The 27,448-nt window shown below is 33.0% G+C and overlaps 1 protein-coding gene across 4 annotated transcripts in view; it reads left to right on the top strand.

The window, feature by feature from the left end:
• Positions 1-27,448, top strand: part of Csmd3 (CUB and Sushi multiple domains 3) — a 1,165,720-nt gene that overhangs the window by 452,860 nt on the left and 685,412 nt on the right. For all 4 annotated transcript variants that reach the window (XM_021216672.2, XM_029547950.1, XM_029547951.1 and 1 more), the window contains 2 exons: positions 8,011-8,088; positions 14,809-14,896. In XM_021216672.2, coding sequence (XP_021072331.1) covers positions 8,011-8,088; positions 14,809-14,896 — 166 coding nt within the window. The remainder of the gene's footprint in view (positions 1-8,010; positions 8,089-14,808; positions 14,897-27,448) is intronic.

Genomic DNA, 27,448 nt, shown 5'->3' with positions numbered 1-27,448 from the left:
AATCTGCCTGCCTCTGCCTCCCCAGTGCTGGGATTAAAGGCGTGCGCCACCATGCTTTTCTTTTCCTTTCTCTTCTTTTCTTTTCTTTTCCTTTTTTTTAAACATTCTAGTCATTGTATTCCCCTAGTCCCTGGAATCACAGTTCCTTTTCCCATTCCTCCTCCCCCTTGCCTCCAGAGGGTGCTCCCCCAACCAGGCCTTCCCTTTCCCTTGGGACTATGGAAATAATCAGCCTGGGAGGAATGGGAGAGGGAGAACCCTCTAGAAAGTACCGGAGACACAAGAGGTGAGAGACTCTCAGAACTCATTGGGGGAGACCATAACCAAAATGCCCAACATTGGGGAGAAGGTTGAATAAAGAAAAGGATTAGTTAGGGTTTCTGTTGCTATGAAAAGACACCATGACCTTTGCAACTTTTGAAGAGAAAATATTCAACTGGGACTGCTATATGGTTTCACCAGCTTTCTGTTCTCTATGGTTGCTCTCACTACCTAAGCTTGACTGTCTAGAAATACAATCTATAGAGTAGACTGGCCTCAGACATCCCTGCCTCTGCCTTCTAAGCCCTACGAGTAAAGGCAGTCATTACTACACTTAAACGTAAGCTTTTCTTGTATTTCACAAGTTAGAACATAGTTGTTTGGGATCTGCTCTGAGGTCACCATTCCCTATATTCCACTCAACATAATGTTTAATTCTTTGAACACTGGATTTATTCCCATTCACTTTCTTGTGCCAAGATTCTTCCCAAATCTATATTATGTAACTTTTCTTGATCCTCTGTCTCCCTTTCATTATAGCTCTACATAAGCATGTCCACTAATATCCATAAGACACAATCTATACTAGACAATTTCAAAATCTCTTCTGCAAACCCAATAAATCCAAAACTCTTCAATTTAACCTCAGTCAGATATTTTGGAAAAGGGCAGAAAGGTGCACATTATTCACCAAAATATTACAAGAAGAGTCTCTTGACCAGGTGTTAACATTCTTCTCCTCTGAAGACTTTTGAGCCATCCAGGCCCACAAAGTTCAGATCATGCCCAGCACCACTGTCTTCCGTGATCCAATTGTTATTGCCTATTGAGATAAACATGAAGTATTCACTACTTTCCTAACCCAAAGTCCAAAAGTATACATTCCTTCAACAACAACAACAACAACAAATGGTCTCACCTGTCAGAGAAATATTTCAGTCCCTAATATCAACTATTTTCTTAATTAGGGTATCTATTCATCATAGCAGGAAGCATGAAGGTGTGGAGATTGACATGGTGTTAGAGAAGGAACAGTCCACATCTGGATCTGCAAAGAGCAGAAGAGACTGTCAGACAGTAGGCCTTGCTCAAGCTTCGGAGGGCTCACAGCCTACCACCTACTGACTCACTTCTTCCAAAACTCCACATCTACTCCAACAAGGTCACACTTCCAAATATTGCCACTCCCTATGGGGATCACTTTTATTTAAACCATCATATCCACCAGTAGTAGGATAATGAGAAAGTCACAAATTACATCCACCTTATATCCTTTGAAATACACCCGTCATCATGGATAAATCATGGGTAATTTTACTTATGTTGTTTAGAATGGTATATATATATATGATGGAAGCAAATATTAGGGATTCCTGAATATATATATATTCAATATTTTATATATATAATATTGAATGGTTCTCATTGACGACGGTATACTAATCCAGGTTTATTCAAAGCAAAGGAACACTTTAGTAATCTTAAGAGAACATTAAAGTAAATTAAAGAAATAGAAAGTGACTATTTTAATATATCAGTATAAAGGTGTCTCAATTGTTTATATGAGTGCTGTTACCTAGAATAGATAAACAAAAACCGGGCAGTGATGATTTTCACTCATGGAAGACATGTATGCATCCTGGACAGAGTGCTATATCATGGGTTGACTTTAAGAACAGGGTCCTCTCAGTTAACTAGCTTAACCAGTTCAAAACCATATCATGCTATTTAACCAAATGAAATGAAAATCCCAGCCTTGCTATTCTCCCTCACCCCAGCATCCTATGATATTTTGCAGATGTTAAGGGAATTTGGAGGTAGAGTTCAAAACTTTAAAACAGTGGATATTGTTAAGAATCTCCTGGGAGTATTACTAAACTATGTATCTTCATTTTTGCAGATATGTAGGATAACTTGAGAATCTGCTTTTTGTTTTAGGAAGTGACACAACTAGTTTAACAAAGTTATAGCCAGTTCAGACTAATCTTGGCAGAGATCAAGGACAAAAAAACTACAGAGAACCAGTAAGGACAGATTAGCAAATAGAACACTGATGTGATTTAAGTAGTTCATTGATCCTTCAGTAGACATGCAAAGAGCTGAATAACTTTGCATTAACTGAAACCATCAAAGCACATCTGTATTTGCTTTGCTTTAAACATGAATTCAGTTTTTTGTTGTAAAATGTTCAAATGAAAAAAATGTGTGTATAATATAAGAAGCAAGAACTTAGGGATTAAACAATGGTTCTGCTTACTATTTTAATTTTCCTTTATTCTTAAGTGTGTAAATCTTTACTACACTGCTGAAGACTGAACTACTAGAATAGATTACACTGTCTAACACTTGCAGAGAGCCTGTAATATAGTCACTGTTCTTCACACAATTGTTGCTTTTTCATATTTTTAGGCATCATAGTGGACATATATATTCTTTGGTATACAGAAAATTAGGTAATGGAATATTAGTTTACTTTGAGTAAGAAAATACTAAAACAACCAATTTCATGTAAAACTCCACTGAAATTTACAAACAGAGAATAGCAATTATAAATAAAATAAACAATCATTAAATCATTGGTGTTCAAAAAAGAGCTCAAAACATATTAAATAAAATTACAATATTACATTGTAAAGCACAGTTAATAGTTACTTAATTCGGAGTTCTTGGAAAATATAATTAAATTAAAAGCTTGAAACATTTCTAAAATATAAAAAGTATCTGTAACCTCTAGCAATGATAATTTCCCATATGGTAAATTTATTATACCACCTATAAGGACACCTAAAGAGAATACGAAATCTCACATTTTACATAAAATCCTGACATTTTACAGCACACCGTAGCTGTGAGACCTGCTATGCCAAGTGTTGAGAATACATCTGCTGTTATGTAAGCAAATGTTAGGGATTCCTGAATTTGCTCCCTTTTGAGGAAGAAAGGATGTTCAGAGATAAATTTAAGAATATTTTCCCATAATTAATCATATGAACTTTCAGCCATTTAATAAACTGAATACTGTCTCCTACACAAAAGTAACACATTTAATTCTACTTACAGGACCTATAAACTTTAACCAATACTCCTTATCTATATTTAGTAAAGTTCAAAACTTTCTTATTATACTAAACATTGTTTTCAGTTCTGAAAATGAAAATCTTCTACACATTAGTTATTCTGAAGTGAATAAAGTTTAGACTTTCCATCTTATTTTATAATGGAGTGTTTAGCTTTAGATTCTTAAAGGCCTTCCATGATATAGCTTAAATCATGTTAAGTAGCTGTTCTTCTCTGATGTGTATACATTTCCATACATTTCTACTATACTGATCCTTTTTGTTAATGGTTATTGAAGGTTTCTAAGTTGGCATAATAGTGAAATTTGCACTACAAATCTGAAAGTAAGTAGGTGATGAATTATGTATAAAACATTTTTAGTTTAAAGGGAATAATTCAAAATTATTAAGACTTATGATGTAGCAAAAATATAATTTACTTAGGAATGAGAAATTAAAATTTTCTGGCATTCACAGAAATAAACAGTCCACATGTAAGCCTTAAGCTTGCATTGCAGAAAAGACAAGATTTTAAAATCTAAGAAACACATTGACATGTCTGAACCATGTCATACATCTATAGCCTTCAGCAAAGCACATAAAAAATTTAAATAAGTATGGAGTAAATATATGTCTTATAATTTTAGTTGGTTATATAATTTCACATTTGAAATCTTGAATTTTGAGTCTTTCTAACATGTACGACCCAACAAATTTAGTTATTTCTGAACATATTTAGTTCTATCTTCCTCAATTTCATTTCAGTGATGCCCATTATTACTTCTGTGTATATAAATTCTACTTAATTTGTTTTTATTTTTAGCGCATTTTGAAAAGATCCATGTATGCCTCTTTAGGATAATGATGAATTTTTCTTAGACTTCTCTTACATATTCTAGAAACTTAAATTAGTGCTTACTCCATGATATGTATACTAAGAAAAACCTATAAAGAAAATATCATTACTTAAAATTTTATATTATTTTTTTATATTATTACTCTCATACTAACCTGTGGATGATGGGAGAAATGGTGAAATATTGTTTCCTGTTTCCTGGAAACCTTATTTTAACTCTTTTTCTAAGGTATATACTTACAGCATAATCATTTAGAGGTCCCCATAGGGAATGTTCCTAAAGCTTTCTTGATTCAGCCAATAGATCTAAAGAAGCAATTTAGACATTAATATTTGAAGACCTGAATTCAGGGAGTCACTGCAAATCACCAAATCCTTTTCTCTTATTGCATCTGAATATGGTAAATTCCCCAGAGAAATTTTAATCGCTAGGATGGAACTGAAGTTCTGATTACATTAGATTTGCCATATTACCTTAGTCTGAATTCTGTTTCCAAACAGTTAACACTAGACAGATGAATTTCTTAAGGCAGAATGGAAACATTAAGCAATGAATTGCATGTTTACGAGATTTGAATGCAGGTTTTTAGTTCCCAGTCCAGTGAGAGAAGCACTACAAATATTAAAAACTACCCTTTCAAAATTTGTGCAGATTTCAATTTCGTTTCTTTTTTCTAAGGAAAGCAATTATTTAAAGATTTTTATTAAAGAGTTGTTTAATCTACAAAGAAAATCCCACACTTTTGTGTGATAAGAAAACAATAACATTAAAAAGCATTCCTCCTTAGAATAAGGAACATAACTCTCATGAAAGGTTATAGGTACAGAGACAAAATTTAGAGCTAAGATGAAAGGATGGACTATCCAGAGAGTACCCCATTCGGGAGTCCATCCCATCATCAGCCACCAAACCTAGATACTAATGCTCATGCCAGCAAGACACTGCTGAAGGGACCCTGATATTGCGGCCTCTTGTGAGGCTACGCCAGTGCCTGGTAAACACCAAAATGGATGCTCACAGCCAGCTACTGGATGGAACACAGGGTCCCCAATGGAGGAACTAGAGAAAGTACCCAAGTACCTGAAGGGGGCTGCAACCCTGTAGGTGGAACAACAACAGGAACTAACCAGTACCCCCGGGGTTTGTGTTTCTAGCTGCATATGTAGCAGAAGATGACCTAATCGGCCATCAGTGGGAATAGAGGCTCCTTGGTCTTCCAAACTCTATATGACCTAGCACAAGGCAAGGCCTGGGCCAAGTAGTGGGAGTGGGTGGGTAGGGGAACAGAGGTGGGGGGAGGGGTATGGGAAACTTTCGGGATAGCATTTGAAATGTAAATAAAGAAAATAATAATAATAAAAAAAATAATTTCTGTAGGAAGTTGCAGAAATACATGTTTGCTTTCACCATAATATGTGGGATGTCAGCAGCTGTTGTTTGTGTATTTAGACCTGCACACTTTACATCGGGCAAAAGTTTTTAATTGAAAATTACATGCATACAATGTGTTTTGTTCAAAATCAAATCCATAATTATCCTTACTTTAATTCTACCGCTAATCTCCTTCCAACATTTTCCCTCCAAACGTATAACTTATTTAACACCTTGCAAATTAATACACTACCAATTTTAAGATATTGCATATCATCAAAATCAAACCTTTAAGTTATGAATGTTTCAATTATTAAAAATGAATGAAGTGATCTTTTTCAATATAACACATTTCTTGAATAAAAAAGATAAAGTTAGTGCCAGGCAGTGGTGGTGTGAGCCTTTAATCCCAGCACATGGGAGGCAGAGGCAGGCAGATGTCTGAGTTCCAGGACAGTCAGGACTATACAGAGAAACTCTGTCTCCAAAAAAAAAAAAAAAAAAAAAAAAAAAAAAAGATAAATTTAAGGTTAAAATTAATTTAAAATGAGAACTTGCCACTATGTATGGATATACCATATCTCAAAGTACAACATAAAATATATTTATTATTAATGTAAAATTATGTGATGAAGTAAAAATTCAGCAAAATCAGTAAACCTCACATTATTTATACATAATAGGCTTCCTTTGAAAAAGAATAAATAACTGATATTTTATTAACAGAGCTAGATTTATACTGTATCCCTGTGACCAATCAGTTGTTTGTAATAATAAATAGTATAAAACTGAAGATTTGGAATAAATAATTTTCTTATTATATCATCATTTAACATCTTTAAAATTGCAGAGATTTCTGATAATCTTGACTATATTGTATAATTTTCTTCTATAATCCACTAAATATCTAAAATTAAATTATTTCCACTCACCAATACTAAATATTAGCCATTTCTCCATTTTAAGGTCTTTATGATGTAAATTGTAGTGCTTTTACCAAGGGTCATGCCAAAAATATAGGTTTGTGTATTAAATAGGCTCCTTTGTTACTGTGTAGAGATAACTCAGGCATTTCAAATGAGGTACTTAAAACCAGGAGATGTCTTTTGAATTTATAATATGTATTTCTGTGATAGAGAGACCACTTAGACATTAAATTCTCGTATTTACATGACATGGACTTTTTTACCAATAAAGACAAAAGTTGTCTCAACTATTCCTGGTCCTGCTTATCATGCATAATCTGTTTTGACTGGTAATGATGTTCTAATATAGACAATAAGGGCATATAATATCTATTTTGTACACACACACACACACACACACACACACACACACACACACCTTAATACATAACGCTTGTTTTCTTAGAAATCCATACTGAATGCACTTTATTAAATGATATGTAAAATAAAGCTTTTATGGATTGTGAGACAACTAGTTAGCAGAGGTCCTAACCACCAAAACTGAAAACTTTATCTAGATCCCTAGGAGCCTTGTAATACAAAGAAATGAGCAAAAACAAGCCCTGAAATTTGTCTGTAACACACACACACACACACACACACACACACACACACACACACATGCATACATACACACAGACAAAGAGTGTGAGCAAACATACATGCATAACACCCCAAAATAAGTGTAAATAATAATGTAATAATAATGTAAAAGAGATAAAACTTTCTTTTCATGCAAATAAATTTCAAATACTTTTAGTAAATTTCTAGATTATAAAACACCTACTTCAGTCTACAATTTAATGTACATATTTTTGTATTTATATACAGTTTTATCTATTTTTTGTATGGATAATGGAATAGCATCACAGTGAGAAAATTACATCCCTTATGATCAGCGTTGGCAGAAAAGCTTCAAGTCACCAAAGGGTGAAAGGATATTAACCACCTGTAATTTATTTTCATACATTAGGGGCAATTTGTTCTGACATCAGTCATACTGTAAAGATCAAAGATACTGTATCAAAATTATTGGCATAAAAATATAATTATTCCAATTATGTTATTTCCCTAGTACGCCAAAATTCTTGGTAATCCAATAAAAAAAATAAAGATTATGATACTTTTATCCATTCTTCTAAGGCCCCGACTAACATTCATTTACAAGTATAAATTATCCAACAAAATTTAATGAAACCAAGTGGTTAATGATGGACAGTTAAGGTTATATATTTACTCTAAAATTTAGATATTTCTAAAGAAATTTATGAATGCATATCAGTTATCTCCTTATATCATATTTGGAATTCTACAGTGTTTAATATTTTATTGCTAGGTGTTTTTTAGTGACTTTTTTTTTCTTATTTCGTACTATCAATCAAACCTAAGAGATTAGTTTCTTTAACTTGCATAATTCCATGCTAACCAAATTTGTTAACTTGAATTTCATTTTCAAAACTGTATTTCCTGATACATGTTTTTGTTTGTTTTCTTAACTAGTGAAAAAGGCCATAGATTTTAAATCTAGAGGATTTAAGTTGTTTCCAGGGAAAGACAACAGCAACAAGTTTTCTCTCTGTGAGTTCACTCCTTTTTGTTACTTTCTCTAGTGCAAGAGTGAAGTCTGTTGTGTCTGTGGTGTCTGTCTGTGCTTTATCTAAGTGTCTGTATATTTACCAAATAACTGCATTAATATTTATATAACATGCATGATTATTATTAAATATTTTTGGATTTAATTGTATATTAGTTTAATGATAATTTCACCAAACTCATAATTTATTTTTGCTAAAATTTACTGCTATGTGAAAAATACTTTGATATCATGTGGTGATAATAATACAAATTTTTATATTTGGTGTATGAGGAAAAAAATCCAGATGATTATTAATGTTGTAGGTTTCTTTTAGCAACACTTACTTGAATATGGCTCAATTATCACAGACAAATCTTTGAAAATATTCTAATGGGAATTTTTAAAAAAATGTTTATTAACTTGTGATAATTTATTCAAATAAAAGAATTTCATAATATTTTCTAAATAAATTTTATTTTAATTTATTTCTGAATTTGAAAATATTATTAAAAGTCTAAAATAAATATTTCTGTAATGCATCTTGGCTTTATCTTCTAATGCTTTTTACTTATATCAAATTAAGTCACAGATAAAAAGTTTATGCTATCACAAATATAGAAGGAATAATTTTCAAAAGAGGGGTTAATGTGCATCACAGAATGGAACAACAATTGGTTGAAATTTCCAACCTCATTATTAAATATATAAACTTGAAGAAAATCTGTTATACAAGTATCTGAATTCTAAAAGACAATGAAAAACTGATAATAGTACTGCTAAAATTATAATATTATTACTTATTCTTGAAACAAGCACACTCTAATTAAATTTTATTCAAATCCAAAGTCTAATTAAATAACTTTGTAACTAATCCTTTATCAAAACTCATTTATTAGTATTTTACAAATAATTTACTTATACTCTTACTTGTGCATATAAATAATAAATTACCACTTCAATTATTTTCTCAACTAGAGGAAACAATTCTATATCCTTTATGTTATCAATATATGTTATTAGAAAAAATTTAAGGTAATGTTTGCATTTCATTACTATATCTGAAATTACAAAATTGAAGTCCTCTGACTCTGGAAGCTACATTATAAATACTTTCAAAATAATCAGGGTTCCTTTATATATTTTGGGTTAAAGTATATTTTCTAGACCATTAGACAATATTTCTAAAATGATGCTAGAATAAGTTTTATACAAACCTTTTTATAATAGTTTGGAGGAGCACTCATATATTCCATAAATAAAAATTGTATTAATATAATTGGTTGTAAAAACATCATTAAGTTTAATAATCCCAGCATATCAGATATTATCATAGCTATAAGACAAGGAAAAGTCATGCTATCAAACTTAAATAGGAGATGTGCTATCATTTTTCTCCAAAACTTTGGCTCTCTGTGTGTTTAATTTGGAAATTTAAGTAAAATAACAAACCTCATACTCACTCATTGTTTTCTCATTTTGTCATACAAATGTTACTTCACACACTCCATACTTTAAGCTTCCAATTATACTGGATAATTGGGTTTGTGTGCAGATTTATCTGATCTACAAAATTATCTATTTTAATTGGTATAACATGTTAGTATAATAAATATTTTATTATTTTAATGGGACATAGATACAACCCTAAAAGAGAATTTCAATGTTTCTTTTACATGAAAAAATAACTGTCAGTCATTTAGTTCTTAGATAATTAATCAAAATGCTAATATGAAGCAAAAAGTGAAGAATTTTGATCATAAATTTAAAACAAGATTCTGATTCATGTGGCTCATATTAAATACTCTATTTTAATATGGATAATCCTTAGACAAATAAAACATGTTCCATGTTTCATTTTTTATGGATGCAAAATTGTAGATCAACATAGCAAATTTTATTTACTATAAAATATTTTTCCAGCATTGATCAATTTGTTTCAAAACTGTATTATCTCAATTTTTTACTTTAACAAAGCATATTATTTTGAATATAATCATACTAGCCCATTTTCAAGTTAAGTACTTAAGTCCTTAGCATTTCTTATTCTGTGTTTAATATAATTCAAACTATTAATACAATTATACTATTAGTAGATATCCATCCTTTATCTAAAAATAAAAGTTGAAATTCTATTTCTTGTGGATAAAAGAATCAGTTTTACTGAACATAAGTATGGTGGCAGTAAGATAGATGCTTGTCAAGACCTGCCTTGCTTGCCTGTTTACCTTGCACAAATAGCCGAATGTTCCTGAGGTTTCAGCATTTTGTGTCACAGTCCATCACTGAAATCTAATTCAAGGCTTAGCCTCATTCAATGTTTTAAGTTAAAGAATTGCCCAATCCAACTTTTTCCTCAAGGGAAGTTTGCCAGTTTGAACATAAAACATGTATATTTTCTTTTAAAACATGAAATACCGCATACCATATTATAAAAATATTTAAAAAACAAATTGTTATAAGTTTAGCCTGATCAACTTGGTGACTTACTCATTTAGTAGAGCTCTCTGAAATATAAAATGGAATTATAAAGAAATTTTGAGCATTTCAGTGGTCATGCTTTTATTTCCTATGTCAATTCCATGTTTTCTCTCATGATCCACAGTCCTCTGCTATGCTCTACTAGAATAATGTAATAAAAGGATGAAGAAAATCGACCCATTATTTTTTCGCAAGAAACTAAATGAATTAAGAACCCAATGTTTGCAGGATATTAAGTGTAGTTGTACAAAATAACACAACACTGTTGATATTTTTTGTTTAATATTAGAACAATATCCAAAGTAGTGTATATTTAAAGTTTGATCAAATCAAACAAAAATTTAACTAATAATAAGGTAATCAAGTGGAAGTGGTCATATGGAGGTTCATTTCAATCAGAATCAACTCATTTATATTTTTAGACAAGAAACCTGTTTCAATAACAAAATATTTGATGTATGAGGATTTAAAAATCAGAATATATAGAGTAATCAATAATGTATGGATTTCTGAGGTATACTTTGAAATCATTTATAAGAAATGTACTTCTTTCTTTAGAAAATAAATAATTCAGTTTTAAGCTCATTCTTCTGTTGTTTGTCCAAAAAAATGATTCTCAATGCTTTAACAATGTTAATGAAGAAAATATACCTAAAGGGCTGAATGCGAAAAGCTATCCTACCAGTTATGCTTTCCTCAAGAGTTCACATCCTACTTTAAAAAAGTTCATATGCAACCAGGTTGCAAGTTATTATGGAGATTACATGCAACAAGGGAAACTGACCAATCACTTCAAAAGCATTAAGCATTGACAGTAGCTGATTGAATGAACACTCACTATATTTGAATGTCTTATTACGTACTGAAATTTTTGTATACTAGCAAAAATGGAATAGCATATAAAGGCACACATGCAAAGTATTGTCAATTATAATTCTATGAACTGAAATCAGTTACTCAAGCATGTCAAAAATATAGCATGTCCTTATTTTGGGATAAAATGTGAGAAAATATGGATTTTAGAAAATTATACATATGTAATATCTATGTCATTCAAAGTTTTCTAAACACTGGCATTAATTAGTGATATAGCACTGAACACATTTTTTAATCTACTGGTATTTCAGTCTGCTCACCTGCAGGAGTTTTATTATAATAATAATTAATTTGAAGATTATCTGGAGGATCAAGCTAACTGTATAAAGTGTCTAGAATGATTCCTGACACATAGCAAATTGTAAATAAATATTTGCATTTTTATGTAAAATATTACACAGTACTACATTTGAAACAATAATAATTGGAGAGTTGAAAAATGAAAATTTAATTTTATATCTTATATGTATTCACAGGACACTTATGGATGGCAACTTGCTACATATTGTACTATAATTTATGATATGTACTGCATTATATATATAACAAGATAGTTAAAGCATGGTCATGCCATCCTTTAATCTATACAGTTTAAAACGTGACAGTTTAATAACATTCTATACACAATCCTTTCAAGAATCAGAAATGCAACACTACCATGAAAATCCTCATTCAATGAGAACAGTGTATAAGGACATGTTGACACACTACTGGACAATATGAATTAAAAAATTGACTTTACTTACCTTTTCCAATATGTGAAAATATGTGATACAAACTTAAGTACAGAGTATAAAAAGAAAACAAAACCACTATTTTTCAACTGGCAAATATTTTTAAATTATATAAGTATTATCAATATAAATGTTCAAAGTTTTGTGAGAAATAGGTTTAGAGTAGCAGGATAAAAATGAGCGATTATCTTTTCAAACAAGAGGAGCCAGAACTATATATTAAAATATTACAATATTTTAAGACCTAAAAATGAGCCAGGCGTGGTGGCGCACGCCTTTAATCCCAGCACTCGGGAAGCAGAGGCTGGTGGATTTCTGCGTTCAAGACCAGCCTGGTCTACAAAGTGGGTTCCAGGACAGCCAGGGATATACAGAGAAACCCTTTCTTTTTTAAAAAAACAAAAAAAGGCCGGGCGTGGTGGCGCACGCCTTTAATCCCAGCACTCGGGAGGCAGATACAGGCGGATTTCTGAGTTCGAGGCCAGCCTGGTCTACAGAGTGAGTTCCAGGACAGCCAGGGCTAAACAGAGAAACCCTGTCTTGAAAAAACAAAAACAAAAAATAAATAAATAAATAAAATAAAATAAAAAAATAAAATAAAAAAAAAGACCTAAAACTGAGTTGTGTGGAGACATAAAGAAAATTCATACACATTCATGAAGGTACCATATACCGAGAGGAAGGGGCTATATTTAAGCAATATATATATATATATATATATATATATATATATATATATATATATATATATATATATATATATATGTTACTAATAAATAAATTTGATTTAGTATATGACCTAAAGTCTTTAGAGGTATTAACATAATACAAAATATATTTTTAAAAAAATTAGCATTCATTTCATACACACAGTAGGTTGACAGTAGAACATATTATTACCATGGACATTATAAGGGTGGATAGCTTGCATCTGAGCAACAATAAAATGTCAATGGAAGATTTGGAAACTGATTAATAGAAAAATCTAATAAAGACAACAGATTCATACACTGAAGCTATAAGAGTAGTGGTAATGTTTCAAACAGTGCAAAAAAAAAAAATGAGACTAGCTCTGTGTTAGTAACTTAGAATTAACCTACTGTAGTGGAGTTAACCGACCCAAGACTATGACCCAGAAAACCCTCAAAAAGGTTAAGAGGAATTAAATAGCAATTTGAGAAAACAATTATATAAAAAATGCCATGTGCACTGAACCCAGAAGCACACAATAGAGCCGGCAAGAACTAATTTGTTGTGATATTTATGGAAGTCTTTTTCTAATGATCAGAGAAACTATGCCATTTTGTATATCTATTTGAGGAAATGATGACTTTATAATAGACACAACTGTGAAAGAACATATGCAAAGCTCTCTGTCTCTGCCTTTCCAGTGATTTACTTTTAAAATAAGCTTGAATTTGGACCATAAAAATTAAGCCAAATTCCAACAACTGTCAGCTTTGATTTTACATTAGAATTACTTGAATAGTTCTTTCTATGCATCGAAATATCCTGACAAATGGTGTTGCCTAGGTACCTTCTAATGTTATGCCCAGGTAGAGCAAGAACTGGGCGTTATTACACCACAAATGGATGTCCCGATGATCCCATTCTTCAGTGCAGTACAAACACTACCATAAGCTACACTCTTTTTTTCCCCTGGCCCCTGTTCTTTTCTTTAAAGGAGCACATGCACTTACAATGATATAAACAATATAAGAAACCCACAGGTTCACTCTATGTTTGATGTCGTACAATATTACTCAGATAGTCTAGAACTGATAATCATGAAAGTAAGTCATGAATGTTATACAGTATCACTGAGGGCAGCCAGAGTTTTATAATTAGACACCATTACAATACGAATAGTGAAAAATTCATGCATATATATATACATATATATATATATATATATATATATATATATACATATATACACACAGGCATACATAAATAAACTTATCATAAAATACATTTTAATTACTCAATGTGATCACATTTGTTTCACTGAAAAAATGTTAACAATTTATCATTAATGGAATTATCCTTAAAACCTGTGAATATATGCAAAGTAGATTAACCTAAAATTCATAGAAATTGTAAGAGAATAAAGCAAACTTTGTTTTCCATCATCATCAAGATACAATGAAACTGTATTTGACATATTTTTGTTTTGATGTTGGCAAACCAAAATGCTTTCTTATACAAAAGTGCTAAAAGAAAGTCTTTTTTTTTAATATTGTATTTTATTAAAATTTAAAAATACTGGTTCTCGGGCAACATAGTCACAAAAGGTGATGACCACTCTAAGGATGATAATTCATGAAAAAGCAAAACAAAACAAAACACTGATACCTTGAGCCATTTAAATGCAAATTTAATTAAAACTAATGTATCCAGTGTTGTTAGGTTATATCCAGAATAGTATCATTAATACAGTCTTCAGAGTTTATCTTCTGATGTGTCCTTAATTTCACTTTATTATTGTTTTCTGAAGTTATATTTTAATTTTATGTGCTCAAACAATGTGCAATAGTGTATTTCTGTAGATTTCGATATTTTTATCATTGAGATTCTAACCAAACATAGTGTCTATTTGTTCAATTATTTTGTTGTATTTTTCTCCTGTTACAGTAAATGAAGGAGGTATTAAAACAGCTTCCAACTTATGTCCAGATCCTGGAGAACCAGAAAATGGGAAGAGAATTGGATCAGATTTTAGGTAACAATTTAAATTATTTTTTATATATATCATGCCATTTCTTTCAGTTTAAAGATCAAATATTACTGGTAATGTAGGAATGTGGATTGAGTGAACTCAAACTGTGTAAGACAGATTTTACAGGTATGTTGTTATTGATAATTTGCCAGTGTCTTGCCCATGTATTTATTCTAATTGCTTTATGATTTTCTCCATTTGGTTATAGACTTGCTGTATATTGCCTTTTTGTGTGTTTAGGTATGTGCCTTGTATCACTGATCTTTCCAAGACTTTTATAATGAAAGGGTGTTTGATTTTGCCACAGGCTTTTTAAGCATCTAATAACGTGATCATGTGTTTTTTGTTTTTTGATTTGGTTTGCTTTGTTGTTTTGTTCATTTATATAAGAGATTACATTGGTGGGTTTTCGTATGTTGAATGATCCCAGCGCACCTTTGATAAAGCCTATTAGTTCATGGTGGATGATGTTTTCGATGTGTCTTGGATTTGATTTGCAAATATTATATAGAATATTTTTGCATCAATGTTTCTAAGAAAATTGCTCTAAAATTCTCTTTCTTTGCTGAGTCTTTGTGTGGTTTATGTATCAGAGTGATTATGGGTTCATAAAATGAAATTGGCAGTGTTCCCTCTGTTTCTATTTTGTGGAATAATTTAAAGATTTTGGTTTTAGCTCCTCTTTGAATGTCTGTCCTAAAATCATCTGGTTCTGAACTTTTTCAGTTGCGAGAAGTTTAGTGGTTACTTCCATTTCCTTATCAATTAGAGGCCTATTTAGATTGTTCCCCTGATCTTTATTTAACTTTTGTAGTGGTGTCTATCATAAAAGACATGTGGTATTTAAACTTTATCAGTGTTTCATTTACAAATGTGTGTGCTTCACAAACACCCAATTAAGAACCGGAAAAATTTCAATATAAAAATCTCAAATGTTCTTGATATAGTAGAATGTTAATTCTAATAAAATAAATCACTACAAACACATGTCTAGAAGTTTGGAGCAAGCCTCTGTAAGATTAAGGTAGCTGTAGTAACCAATCAAGTGCAACATGATCATATAACAAAAAAAAAAAAAAAACTATCTTTAAAATCAAACAAATATTTCATTTTCAGTAAGGAATCTTAACTTTTAGCTACTTAAGTGTTGACAGAAATGTATTGACTTATACTCTTTACATATCCCTTTATTCTTATAAAACCTAGCAAATATTTGACAATATAGCTCCACGTTACAATGGGAAATCTGAAGCTCCGTTTGTGTTGATTAGAAACTGGTAGACATTTAATTGTATCTCAAGATGTTATGATATAAACGGCTCATTGTTTTAAAAATGCCTATTTGTTTTCAAAACAAATTAAATTCATCCAAAACTCATCTTCAATATATATTATATAATCATTATAAGATTACTTTTTTTTTCAAATCTACAAATACTTTTCTCTCTCTACTAACATACAAAGTACAGAGATAATGTATATATAAGGGTAGCAATAGATCTTATAACACTGTATCTACTCTATTCTTAAATGATGGCATAAAATAAAATGATGTGCAATACTTATTACTACTTATGGCAACTACTGGTTATATGAATGTTTAATTGAAAATAAAGTTAATGTAATGTATTAGTAATAGAGAGTGTTAAATTACTGTTAAGTACGACAATTCAGATCATTCATGAGCAAATCAAATATAAAGAATTTTGGACTCCAAAATGTTTTGAAGTTATATGAGAAAATAATAATCTCTAAGAGTGGGTATCAACTGATGTCTGTAAGATGCATTCATTCTGCTATCGGAGATGGTGTACTGCATCATTTACAAAGAGTCATACAGGGAAGAAAAACTTAACTAGGAAAACAGAAAAGCACATTTCAGAGCATAAATGGAAGTACATGGAGAGGAATTGAACTAAAGTGATAAGGGAAAGCTAGACTTGTTCTACAGAAAAAGAATGCTATAAGCCTTGTAGTCCAACAGGGACTGATGATATATTTTGCTTTTTTTTAATTGGTTATTTTATTTATTTACAGTTCAAATGTTATTCCCCTTCCTGGTTTCTCCTCCACAAACCTCCTATCTCAACTCTCCCCACTGCTTCTATGAGGGAGCTCCCCCAAGACTCCCACTCCCACCTCACATCTCTAGCATTTCCCTACACAGGAGCATCGAGCCTTCACAGGACCAAGGGCCTCCCCTCCCACTGATGTCATATAATGTCATCCTCTCTGCTACATATTCAGCTGCAGCCATGGATCCATCTATGTGTACTTTATGGTTGGTGCTTTAGTCCTTGGGAGTTCAAAGGTGTCTGGTTGGTTGATACTGTTGTTCTTCCTATGGGGTTACAAACCCCTTCAGCTCTTTCAGTCCTTACCCTAACTCCTCCACTAGGGTCTGGCTGTACACATCCACATTTGTATTGCTCAGACTATGTCAGAGCCTCTCAAGAGACAGCGATTATCAGTCGCCTGTCAGCAAGTGCTCCTTGGCATCTGCAATAGTTTCTGGCTTTGGTGTCTGCATTTAGGATGGATCCCCACGTGGGGCCATCTCTGGATGGGCTTTCCTCCAGTCTCTGCTCTACATTTTGTCCCTGCATTTCTTTAGACAGGAGCAATTCTGGGTTAACATTTTTGACATGAGTGGGTGGCCTCATTCCTTTGTCTTGCCTAATCTCTGGATATGGTCTCTTTCCCTTTTAATTTCAGAGAGGGAGGGAGGGAGGGAGGGAGGGAGGGAGAGAGAGAGAGAGAGAGAGAGAGAGAGAGAGAGAGAGAGAGAGAGAGAGAGAGAGAGAGAGAGAATCATGACGACATTTTTGCAACCAAACACTAGCAACTATCTCCAGTGCTACTAGGCAGGCTTCCTCTACTTCACTATAAGGACACTCCATTGGGCAGGCTCCCTTTCTCTCTTCCTGAATATAGAATAACCGAATAACATTTCACACATTTAAACGATTTACTTGTTTTGATGTCTTTATGAGGAATTTTGATCTGATCAAATTTACATTTTGTAGAGATCACACTGCCTAATTTTTACCTTCTTAGCTTCATAAGAATGGCCTGGTGAAATATGGTGGTAACTTGAATTATGGTAATAACAATGAAGTAGAATGATTTCAGGTATATTCTAATGATAAGTTTTTTAAATATACAATCGTAGGTTTATGTAAAAGGGTAAGAAAAAAAAAAGAATAAAGAGCAAGTCCCTGCTTGGAAACTTGAACCAACATAAGAAGGAATTAAATTATAATTTTAATAGCATAGAATTAAGAAAAATAAGGAGAAAATTTAAGTACTTAATTGGAGTTTTAACTTTCAAATGTCTCAGATATAAACAAAATATATGAATATTGTGATAAATGTAATCAAATTTTAAATTATCAGGGCAATCTACAAGTAATAAAGAAAATTATGAGAGTTACTGAGATGGCACTATGGGCAAAATGCTTGCATGTGAGCATAAGGACCTGAGTTCAGGTCCAATCTCCTACATGAAAAGATGTAGAGCGTTTGTGACCATAGGACAAGGAATCAGAGAGAGTGGGATATCAACACTCGCTGGACAGCCAGCATACAGAAATAGCACACTTTGGTTTAGTGAGACCCTGGCTCAAAAAGTGAGGAAGAGACGCACCTCAGGACAGGCCCATGATCAGGGGTAGTTGGCAACACAAAATGGTTCAATGATAGTTTTATAAACTTTCTTTGATATGTCTTGTCGTACTAGTCTTTGCTTGACGTTTTTATTCCTGTTCTTCTGTGTATGTGTGTTTCTTTTATCTTGTCTTTTTTTTTTTTTTGAGAAGGGGAGAAAGAGAGAGAGACAGAGATAGAGATAGAGAGAGAGAACAAAAGTGGGTTAGTAGAGAGATATAGAAATGTGGGAGAAATTCTAGGAGAGATATAATATAATCAAAGTATACTACAAGCATTTTTAAATAAAAAAATAAGAATAAAGGAACACATCTGATATTAACCTCTGATCTCCATACAGTAAAATGCACCTGCACAAATGTGTTCACACACACACACACACACACACACATGTACACACACAAACATACTAGCTCAATATAAGTGGATAAGACATAGGTTGTATATAGAGAAGAACTATGGAACAATAACAAACACCCATAATCACTACTAAAACACCAGCAGCTCTTTCAATGTGATTTTAAATAACCATTTTAATGGAACAAAACCTAAGATCAAAATGTGAAAGACGTCTGTTAAATCAGTGTGAAAGAACTTGACCGCAATCATGATAGAAGTCTGTCTCTTGTTTGACAACATGAGTGTTGTTGATGAAACGTTTTCTTTGGAATGACAGTTTGAAAATAACTTTAAAAAGGTTCAAGACTGAATAAATGTTTCAGATAGTTAACATATTTGGGAGATCCAGAAGCCCACAACAATAGAATAATGAGCCAATTACATTGTCAATAGAAAATCAAGACATATTTTTTTTAGATGATACAGTATAAAGAATTATAGCAATGAAAATATCAGTAGCATGAGGGTTGATCTGTCTCATATGTTTCTCTCATATATTGGAAGTATATGTACTTGAAATAAATATTATTTCAAGCACAGAGAGATAAATTTGTTACCTAGCTGAATGCTCACCAAGTATGCATTCATGTCTCTGTTTTTTACTGTAGATGTGAATTAACTATCTGTTTCAGGTTTCTGTACTCTTTACTTCCCTTGTGCAATGATCTGTAACTTTGAACTTTTAACGATTCCTTTCCCCTTCGGAGCTTTCTGTTTGTGGTGTTTTTATTAAGGCAAAATTAATCTGCGGCAAGAATTATTTAGAGGTGTCAGAAAGGAAGATCGATAGACATTAAAGACAGACTGTAGGAGGGAAAAGTGAGAGTGCTTGTATTTAATACTTTTTTGATAATGCTTGATCAAGCAAGTCCAAGACATAAAATATGTACATATAAAGACAGATATGGATGGGGTGAGATTTAAGGCAGAGAGGAAAATGGTCACATATCTGCTATCAAGAGGGAAGAGCAGACTAGATATTAAAAATGCTACCCTGAGGAATAATTTGTGGTGACCTTTGGAGATTGATGATAATGACTCCTCTTGTTACATGGTTTCTATCTAGCATTACTGACTGACCCTAGCACAAACGTAAAATTGGTTGTGCAAAGCATGTTAAAGTTCACCATGTTTGGCAAATTGCTAGTAATTATTTCATGCATATGGATTACAATCATAGACCTGAAGCACAGAAATCCCTAAGTAAATGCCCAAACTGAGAGATCTTTAAGAGGGAATTCATTTGATTATTTTCCAAGGTTAGGCTTAACAACAGCATTGGGCCCTCTTAGAAAGCAGCAAAGAATTTGTAGAATCATCTGGGAGAGGCAATGATTTCATATGTACTTGAAAACTATGAGAAAAGAACCAACTCAAAATAAGCAAAAAAGCTAATAAGGATGTAAAATATTAATAAAGGATAAAGTTAGGGTGTACCTTCAGATAATTTTTTTTTGTTCAACATTATCATCTTCCCCAAAGTATTAGGTATTCCTAGAATCTTGTCAAAAGATAATTGCATAGTAGCTTTGCCATGAATCACCATCTGTGTCTAAACTGCCAGATTAGCTGCAGATTGACCTAGCAATGTACCTCATAAATATGAAAATTCTGTGGTAAGTATTTCTGGTGTTTTGACCCATATAATATTTAAATTATTTGATTAAAATATGAAGATTATAAAAGCAGAATCTATAAAACAGAAACAAAAATAACATTATATTCAATTTCATGTACAAAAGAACATTTTTCCCTGCAAAAGGCATTGCTAAATGGAAGAAAATAGAAGCAGAGACTGGGAGAAAATATGTAGAGATCCTTGTTAGGATTTGGTCCAAAATGCACACATACAAAAATGAAACAAAATTCTTCAAAGATCTGTAAGTGCTCAATTTGGTTCCATAGTATGTTAAACAGCAAAGAGATGAACCTGGGTATTGTTTCAATAAGAAGTATTAAAGCCTTTGGCTACAACATTGATCACAGCTGAAAACACTATTAAAATTCTTCCAGAGTAGCAGCAAACTCCACAAGACTTGGTCATAAAATGAAAACCTTCACATACTAAGACACATTGTATTTTTTTAAGGACAGAAAGAGCCTTCCTCTCTGGGTCCTAACATGCCCTCATAGGCAATCGTTCCATGTTTTCAGAAACTTGAAGCACAGGTGCAGGTTCTCTCCTGTCTCTCCAGTGTGCATGCTTTAAATTCTTACCCTGCAACATAGGGCACAATAGGAGTTCTTCCAAAAAACTACAACAACAACAACAAGAACAAGAACAACAACAAGAACAAGAACAACAACAACAACAACAACAACAACAACAACAACAACCAGGCCGATATCGGAAGCCTCTTTTTACACAAATGTTAGTTTAAAGTAACAGCTTTAAAGAGATCTCTAGGCCCAAGATGGCCCCCTCACCTGCTCAGGCAGTCAGAGCCCTCCCAGGCAGATGCCTCTCCTCTGGCAGGGAAGGTGCCTGGATGTCTGATGCCCGAAACGGGGTCTGTCCCTGAACTTTTGGGATAGCATTCGAAATGTAAATAAAGAAAATATCTAATTAAGAGATCTCAAATCTTGTCAGGTTTATCACCAGTCCTTAACTTGTCCCTTGGGAATTATGCCATATAGTTTGCCTGATCAACAGGTAAGTTTCTTTGTTTTATCAGTTCTGTTTTTAACTCAACTTAGGAACTCTGCTGCCCCGGTGCCTGTGCATTTGTTGTTCTAGATACTCATTCACTTGTGCAGTCAGCCTTTCTTTAGAGAGTTTGTTATTTTCTTTTTCTTTCTTTCTTTCTTTCTTTCTTTCTTTCTTTCTTTCTTTCTTTCTTTCTTTCTTTCTTTCTTTCTTTCTTTCTCTTTCTCTCTCTGGTTTTTATCGACACAGGGTTTCTCTGTGTATCTCTGGCTATTCTGGAACTCACTCTGTAGACCAGGCTGGCCTCAAACTCAGAAATCTGCCTCTGCCTCCCATGTGCTAGGATTAAAGGCATGTGCCACCACTGCCTGGTGAGTTTGTTATTTTCTAAACCAGACATCTTTTCTGGTCATTCAATCCTTAAGTTGTGTGTGTGTGTGTGTGTGTGTGTGTGTGTGTGTGTGTGAGTATCTCTGTGTGTAATCTCTTTTGTCTTTGGGAAATTTTTTGAGTTATACAGATAATACATAAAGATCATGTAAGTTAAAAATGTTTCATTGACTGAAATAATTAAAATAGCAAAAATACGCCATCAACTTCTTTACATTTATTCATTTGAACCCATGGCTGGGTGACCTGGAACTCATTAATAAAAATGAAATGAAGGCAGAAATTTAAAAACTGTTAATCCTATCACACGTAATCAATATATTTGCATCTATAGGAAAATCTCTGAAAGCTGAGATATTTTACTGACTTCAGGGTTTTTTTTTTTTGTTGTTGTTGTTGTTGTTTTGTGCAACTGGGTTTTCAAGCATTTTTTTCTAATTTGAAATGTCCATGGAACATCACGCATCACACAATTTGTGTGTGTGTGTGTGTGTGTGAGAGAGAGAGAGAGAGAGAGAGAGAGAGAGAGAGAGAGAGAGAGAGAGAGAGAAAGAGAGAGAATGGCTGCCAACGAAATATAAAAGCTGGCACCATAGTGTCTACTGGTCTACTGAAGTATAAATTAAAAATTTAAATGTCTCTTAAAATTACAACCAAATGAGTGTGAAATCCCAGTTTGTGGTATCCTTACTTTTCATAGATTCATACAGGCAAGATTTTATATGAAACTTTCTTGTCAAAAACATAGGAAATTAAGTAACAGGGGAAATTTAAATGATGCATAAGTGATTTTACCAGAGGAGCATTTCCTTCCCTCTGTGAGTGTTGCTGGTTCCAGGACATCCAAACACTGATAGACTTTTCAGAAAGTAGACATTGCTTTTGGGGTCATATTATCAAATGACAGTTAGGAAAATTGTAATGATGCAAATGCATCATACTTTTAAATGTGAACCTGTCTCCCCATTCAGAATGAGCTTTCTAAGAATGCTACTTTATTCATGAATATCACTTGAGTAATTTCAAATAAATCCTGTATAGTAGAAATTTCCAAAGGCATTCTTCCTGTGCCAAGTACTCAAGTGCTTTTAATGTGTCATGAAGTATGGCTGACACCTTCGGTATATCTGTTCTCACCACACATCATCATTCTTTATCACCAATTACGTCTATTTCCTAACCTTCTCCATTTCTGGTCAGTACCTACCATTCAGTAACCATCACAACTCCCTTTCATATTTGTATGTCTTAAATACATATATATATATATATAAAATTTGACACTTGTCATACTATCACATTTCCATTTTCTTGAACTCTCTTCTTCAAAGTTTCCTTACATGAAATAGTTTCTGAGCTCCAGTTTGCCAGACTCTGCATCCAGAAGTATTCCCTTATGGTTTTAGGGAATGTCACTCCTGCCAATTCAGGACTCAGAGCCAACATACTGAAAAGAATTTCAGAAGTAGCCAGTTTATGAACAAGAGTTGGGCTAATATGGAATTTTAAATTAGTCTGGGCTTAGAAAACAGGCTCTAAGAAGAAAAATACACCTTGGAATGTGGGTGTGTGCATTTGCAAGAGAGTTCCAAGTCAGATCTGGTTGTTTTGACAATGGTCTTATATAGAATTTTTGTGGGGATTGACATTAATTTCTTCAGAGAGTTGCTACAAATTGAATAAGATCACTGGATATTTTTCTTAAGAGCATGTAACTGAATTAAATATTACAGGGTGGTGGATATTTTTATTGCAAATAATTTTAGTTGAGATTTTCAAATGATGTCTGGGAAAAGGTATAAATCTCTATCATAAGTTATGTATATTCATGTTACATGACTGGCTCATTTCTATTTTAACATATAATTTCTATGTACAAAGAAAAAATAATGGTTCAACAGGAGTCCCTGCTTCAAATATTAACTATGGTGCATTTTTTGCTATTCGATTCTCCTGAGGGTTCAATCAGATGGCAGGATAAGCAGCTTCTTTACATTCCCGCTTTCCCTAATGTCTCTCTCTTTATCCATATCTTCAGAACTGCAATTTTTCTCTGTCTTCCACAGAGGACTTCCACCAGCACGGACTCTTTTTCTCCAGTGCTTCCCTTTTCTAATTCTTCTGAGATTTGGATATTTAGTTTCATCTTTGAAATTAAATCCAAATGAGTTCTTTTATAAACCAAGTATGCATCAACAAAAAAAATGAAAGTATGTGGTGTTTAGTGTCAGGCGAGTGTAACATCACTTTCTTGTCACTCTTTCTGTGTCACATGAAGAACTGTAGTACTAACAATTTTAGAAAAAAATCCCGGCACAGGTTTCTTTCACACTTTAAACCATTTATGTCCCCTTGTGAAACACACACGCACAGCCTTTATATTTCAAAATATGCCTTAGCCAACACAATAGCTGAGGAACTGCCTCCCCTCCAAGCGGTTAGACTCCACTTTCCTACTGACAACTCTGAGTTACTGCTTACTAATTTTTATGCTCTGTCTGGGCTGCTCTTAACTCCAACTGGCCAACCTACATGGCCACGATTTTATGGTCCTTGGTGGCTCTCCTCTCTCTTGCAAGTACTCCCTCTTCTATGGCAACTACTCTTTCTTCCCTCTCTCTCCTCTTGGCCTCTTCTCTCGAAGCCTGGATCAAACTCAACCTAAACTATGTCTCTTTTACCTAGCTATTAGATGCTATTTTAATTTACCAACCAGAATTAACTGGGGCAGCATCTCTCAGTATCTTAAGTGTTGCCTATCTTGTCTTGGGGCAAACAGTTTAGGGGGAGCCAAGTTAGCACTAGAATGTAAGAAGCATTAAACCAAACCACTACAAAGAACTTTTCTTTTTAAAAAGAATATTTATTGAATATGTGTGCGTGTGTGTGTGTGTGTGTGTGTGTGTGTGTGTGTGTGTGTGTGTGTGTGTACACTGTACCTTTCTTCAAACACTCCAGCAGAGGGGATCAGATCCCATTCTAGATGGTTGTGAGTCACCATGTGCTGGAATTTGAACTCAGGACCTCTGCAAGAATAGACACTTCTGAGCCCTCTCTCCAGCTCCAAAGAACTTTTCTTATCCTGATCTCTCTTTCATTTTCTTTTCTTCAGTGAAAATTCAGTGAATTGCCAAGACACTGCCGTGAACAGTGAATATTTTCTTCTTATTTTCCAACTATTTTCTTAATTACTGCAAGTGAAAACATCTTCATTCTGGTCTCAGTATATGGTATATGGGTCTTTTCTCTTCTCTTATTGTATCTTCTTTTGTCCTATTTGGCTGTCATCTCTTGGAAAAGTAGGGAGAGTCGATCTGGTGGAGCAGGGTGGTGGAATGAAGAGCTGGGAAGTGTGCAAGGAGTGGAAACGATGGTCAGGGTATATTGTATGAGGGAAGAACTTATTTTAAATATTAAAAAGAAAAAAGGAAAAAAGAAAGAAAGAAGAAAGGAAGAAAGGGTGAGAGAGAGAGAGAGAGAGAGAGAGAGAGAGAGAGAGAGCAAATCTCTTCACTCTTTCCCACCAACTCAACCCTCTTGATTCCTATGCTCACTTTCAGTCCTTAGTAAACTTTAATTCTCATTGAGTTGTTAAAAATATTTCTCACTTTCCATTATTAGCCATTATGAAGTTTCATGCAGTGTTAGAAAAATGTGAAATGTGGCCAATGTGTACATAATCACTCTCCTGCTAATCAAGGCTGTATTTCTCCCATATGACACCAAATTAATGAATGATACAACATTGGTTGTCATACATATCATCTCATTTTTTTTTTTTTTTTTTTTTTTTTTTTTTTTTTTTTTTTTTTTTTTTTTTAGTTTAAGAATGGCTTCACTCCACAGTTCTGTTCTGTTAGTGGGCGAACTTGCTTGCCGGAGTTTCCCACTTAGTAATTACAAAGCCAAGCTTTGAACCCAGAGCTTATGGCTCTCAGTTGTTGCTCTTTCCCTTTGCTTATACATTTGCATTTTAGCATTTTAGTTCTACTTTACAGCAGTCTAAACCTAGCCTTCTGGCATTATCTTTCTAGCACCATATTGTGATACAGAATGCTAAACCTGTTTCTCCCCATAAAATTATACATATATATACCATTTTCATGTACATATATATCATTTCAGTTGTGTGGTGTGTATTTAAAGACAACAAATGTTAAAGCTTTTACTCTACCTTAAATTTAGCAGTAGTTTCACATGACAAATTTTTATTCAAACTGTCTTCATTCTTAAATGAGTAGTACTCTATAGCACATTATTCTCTTTTCAAATAGATAATCCTGCCATCCTTTAAAAATCATACCTTTTCTTTGTATATATATATATATATATATATATATATATATATATATATATATATTCTTCATCTCTAACATAACTTACATCCACAACCACTTGTGTCATTTGACTCTCATGGAAAGTCATAATTTTCTCCTATTTCCACAATACATTCACTTTATATAGTAAAAAAAATATTTATACAATTGCATTCTGCCAATCCATCTGTAAATGTTTAAGGAAAGTGTTATATGTGAAGTGGACTAAACCCTATCACCACTTCCTAATATATATATTTTTTCTGAGACAGGGTTTCTCTCTATAGCCTTGGCTGTCCTGGAACTAAACCAGGCTGGTCTCGAACTCAGAAATTCGCCTGCCTCTGCCTCCCAAGTGCTGGGATTAAAGGCATGTGCCACCACTGCCCTGCTGTGTTATATATTAAAACTGATATGATTAACTTGTACTAGTGTTTTTCGTTTGGAAATACTACTCTAGCCTCTCTGAAAAATTCTTAAAAACCTTTAACTTAGGACTGGAAAGAGAGGTAATCAAAAGAACAGCTTTTCTATTGTTCCTTAGGACCCAAATAGTTCTGTGCAGTTTTGAATGTTATCCAGTAAAATTTCACTTCAGTAGAAATACATCCATTTTATATCTTATAAAGATAAAGATTAAACAGTATCCAGAGTATTTCAAAAGTCACCCCAGTAATAATATGTAAGCTGACAGGGTGTTTAAGGATATGCACAAATTACATAGGGAAGAACATGAAATTCATAGCATGCACAATACTTCAATATAGCACTCTAGTAAGCCTAACACTTTATCTGTGCTCTCTGTAATTGTTTACATAGGTTTTTCTTTGCTACAGGGAAAAAATACAAACTTTTTGCTAAAGTATATTGAACCATAAACCAGAAAATAAATAAAAATCTAATCTAAACAACAAAAATATCATGGTACTACCTTTCTGAAGTACACCTTTAAAAATATATGTTTGTAAATATATTATTTTTTAAATGCAACACACACAAAGATTTTATAAAGACAGAAAAAAAAGGGAGATGACTGAATTTTGACAGGTATCTTGCTTGAAATGTTTAGAATTATTCTTTTCCTGTTAGGGGGTATGTCGCATAATAAGCAAAAGAAGAAGAGGAAAGAAAAAAAAG

Source organism: Mus pahari, chromosome 17 (genome assembly GCF_900095145.1).
Source record: "Mus pahari chromosome 17, PAHARI_EIJ_v1.1, whole genome shotgun sequence".
NCBI classification, from domain to species: domain Eukaryota; kingdom Metazoa; phylum Chordata; class Mammalia; order Rodentia; family Muridae; genus Mus; species Mus pahari.
This window is presented reverse-complemented; position numbering and strand designations above follow the sequence as displayed.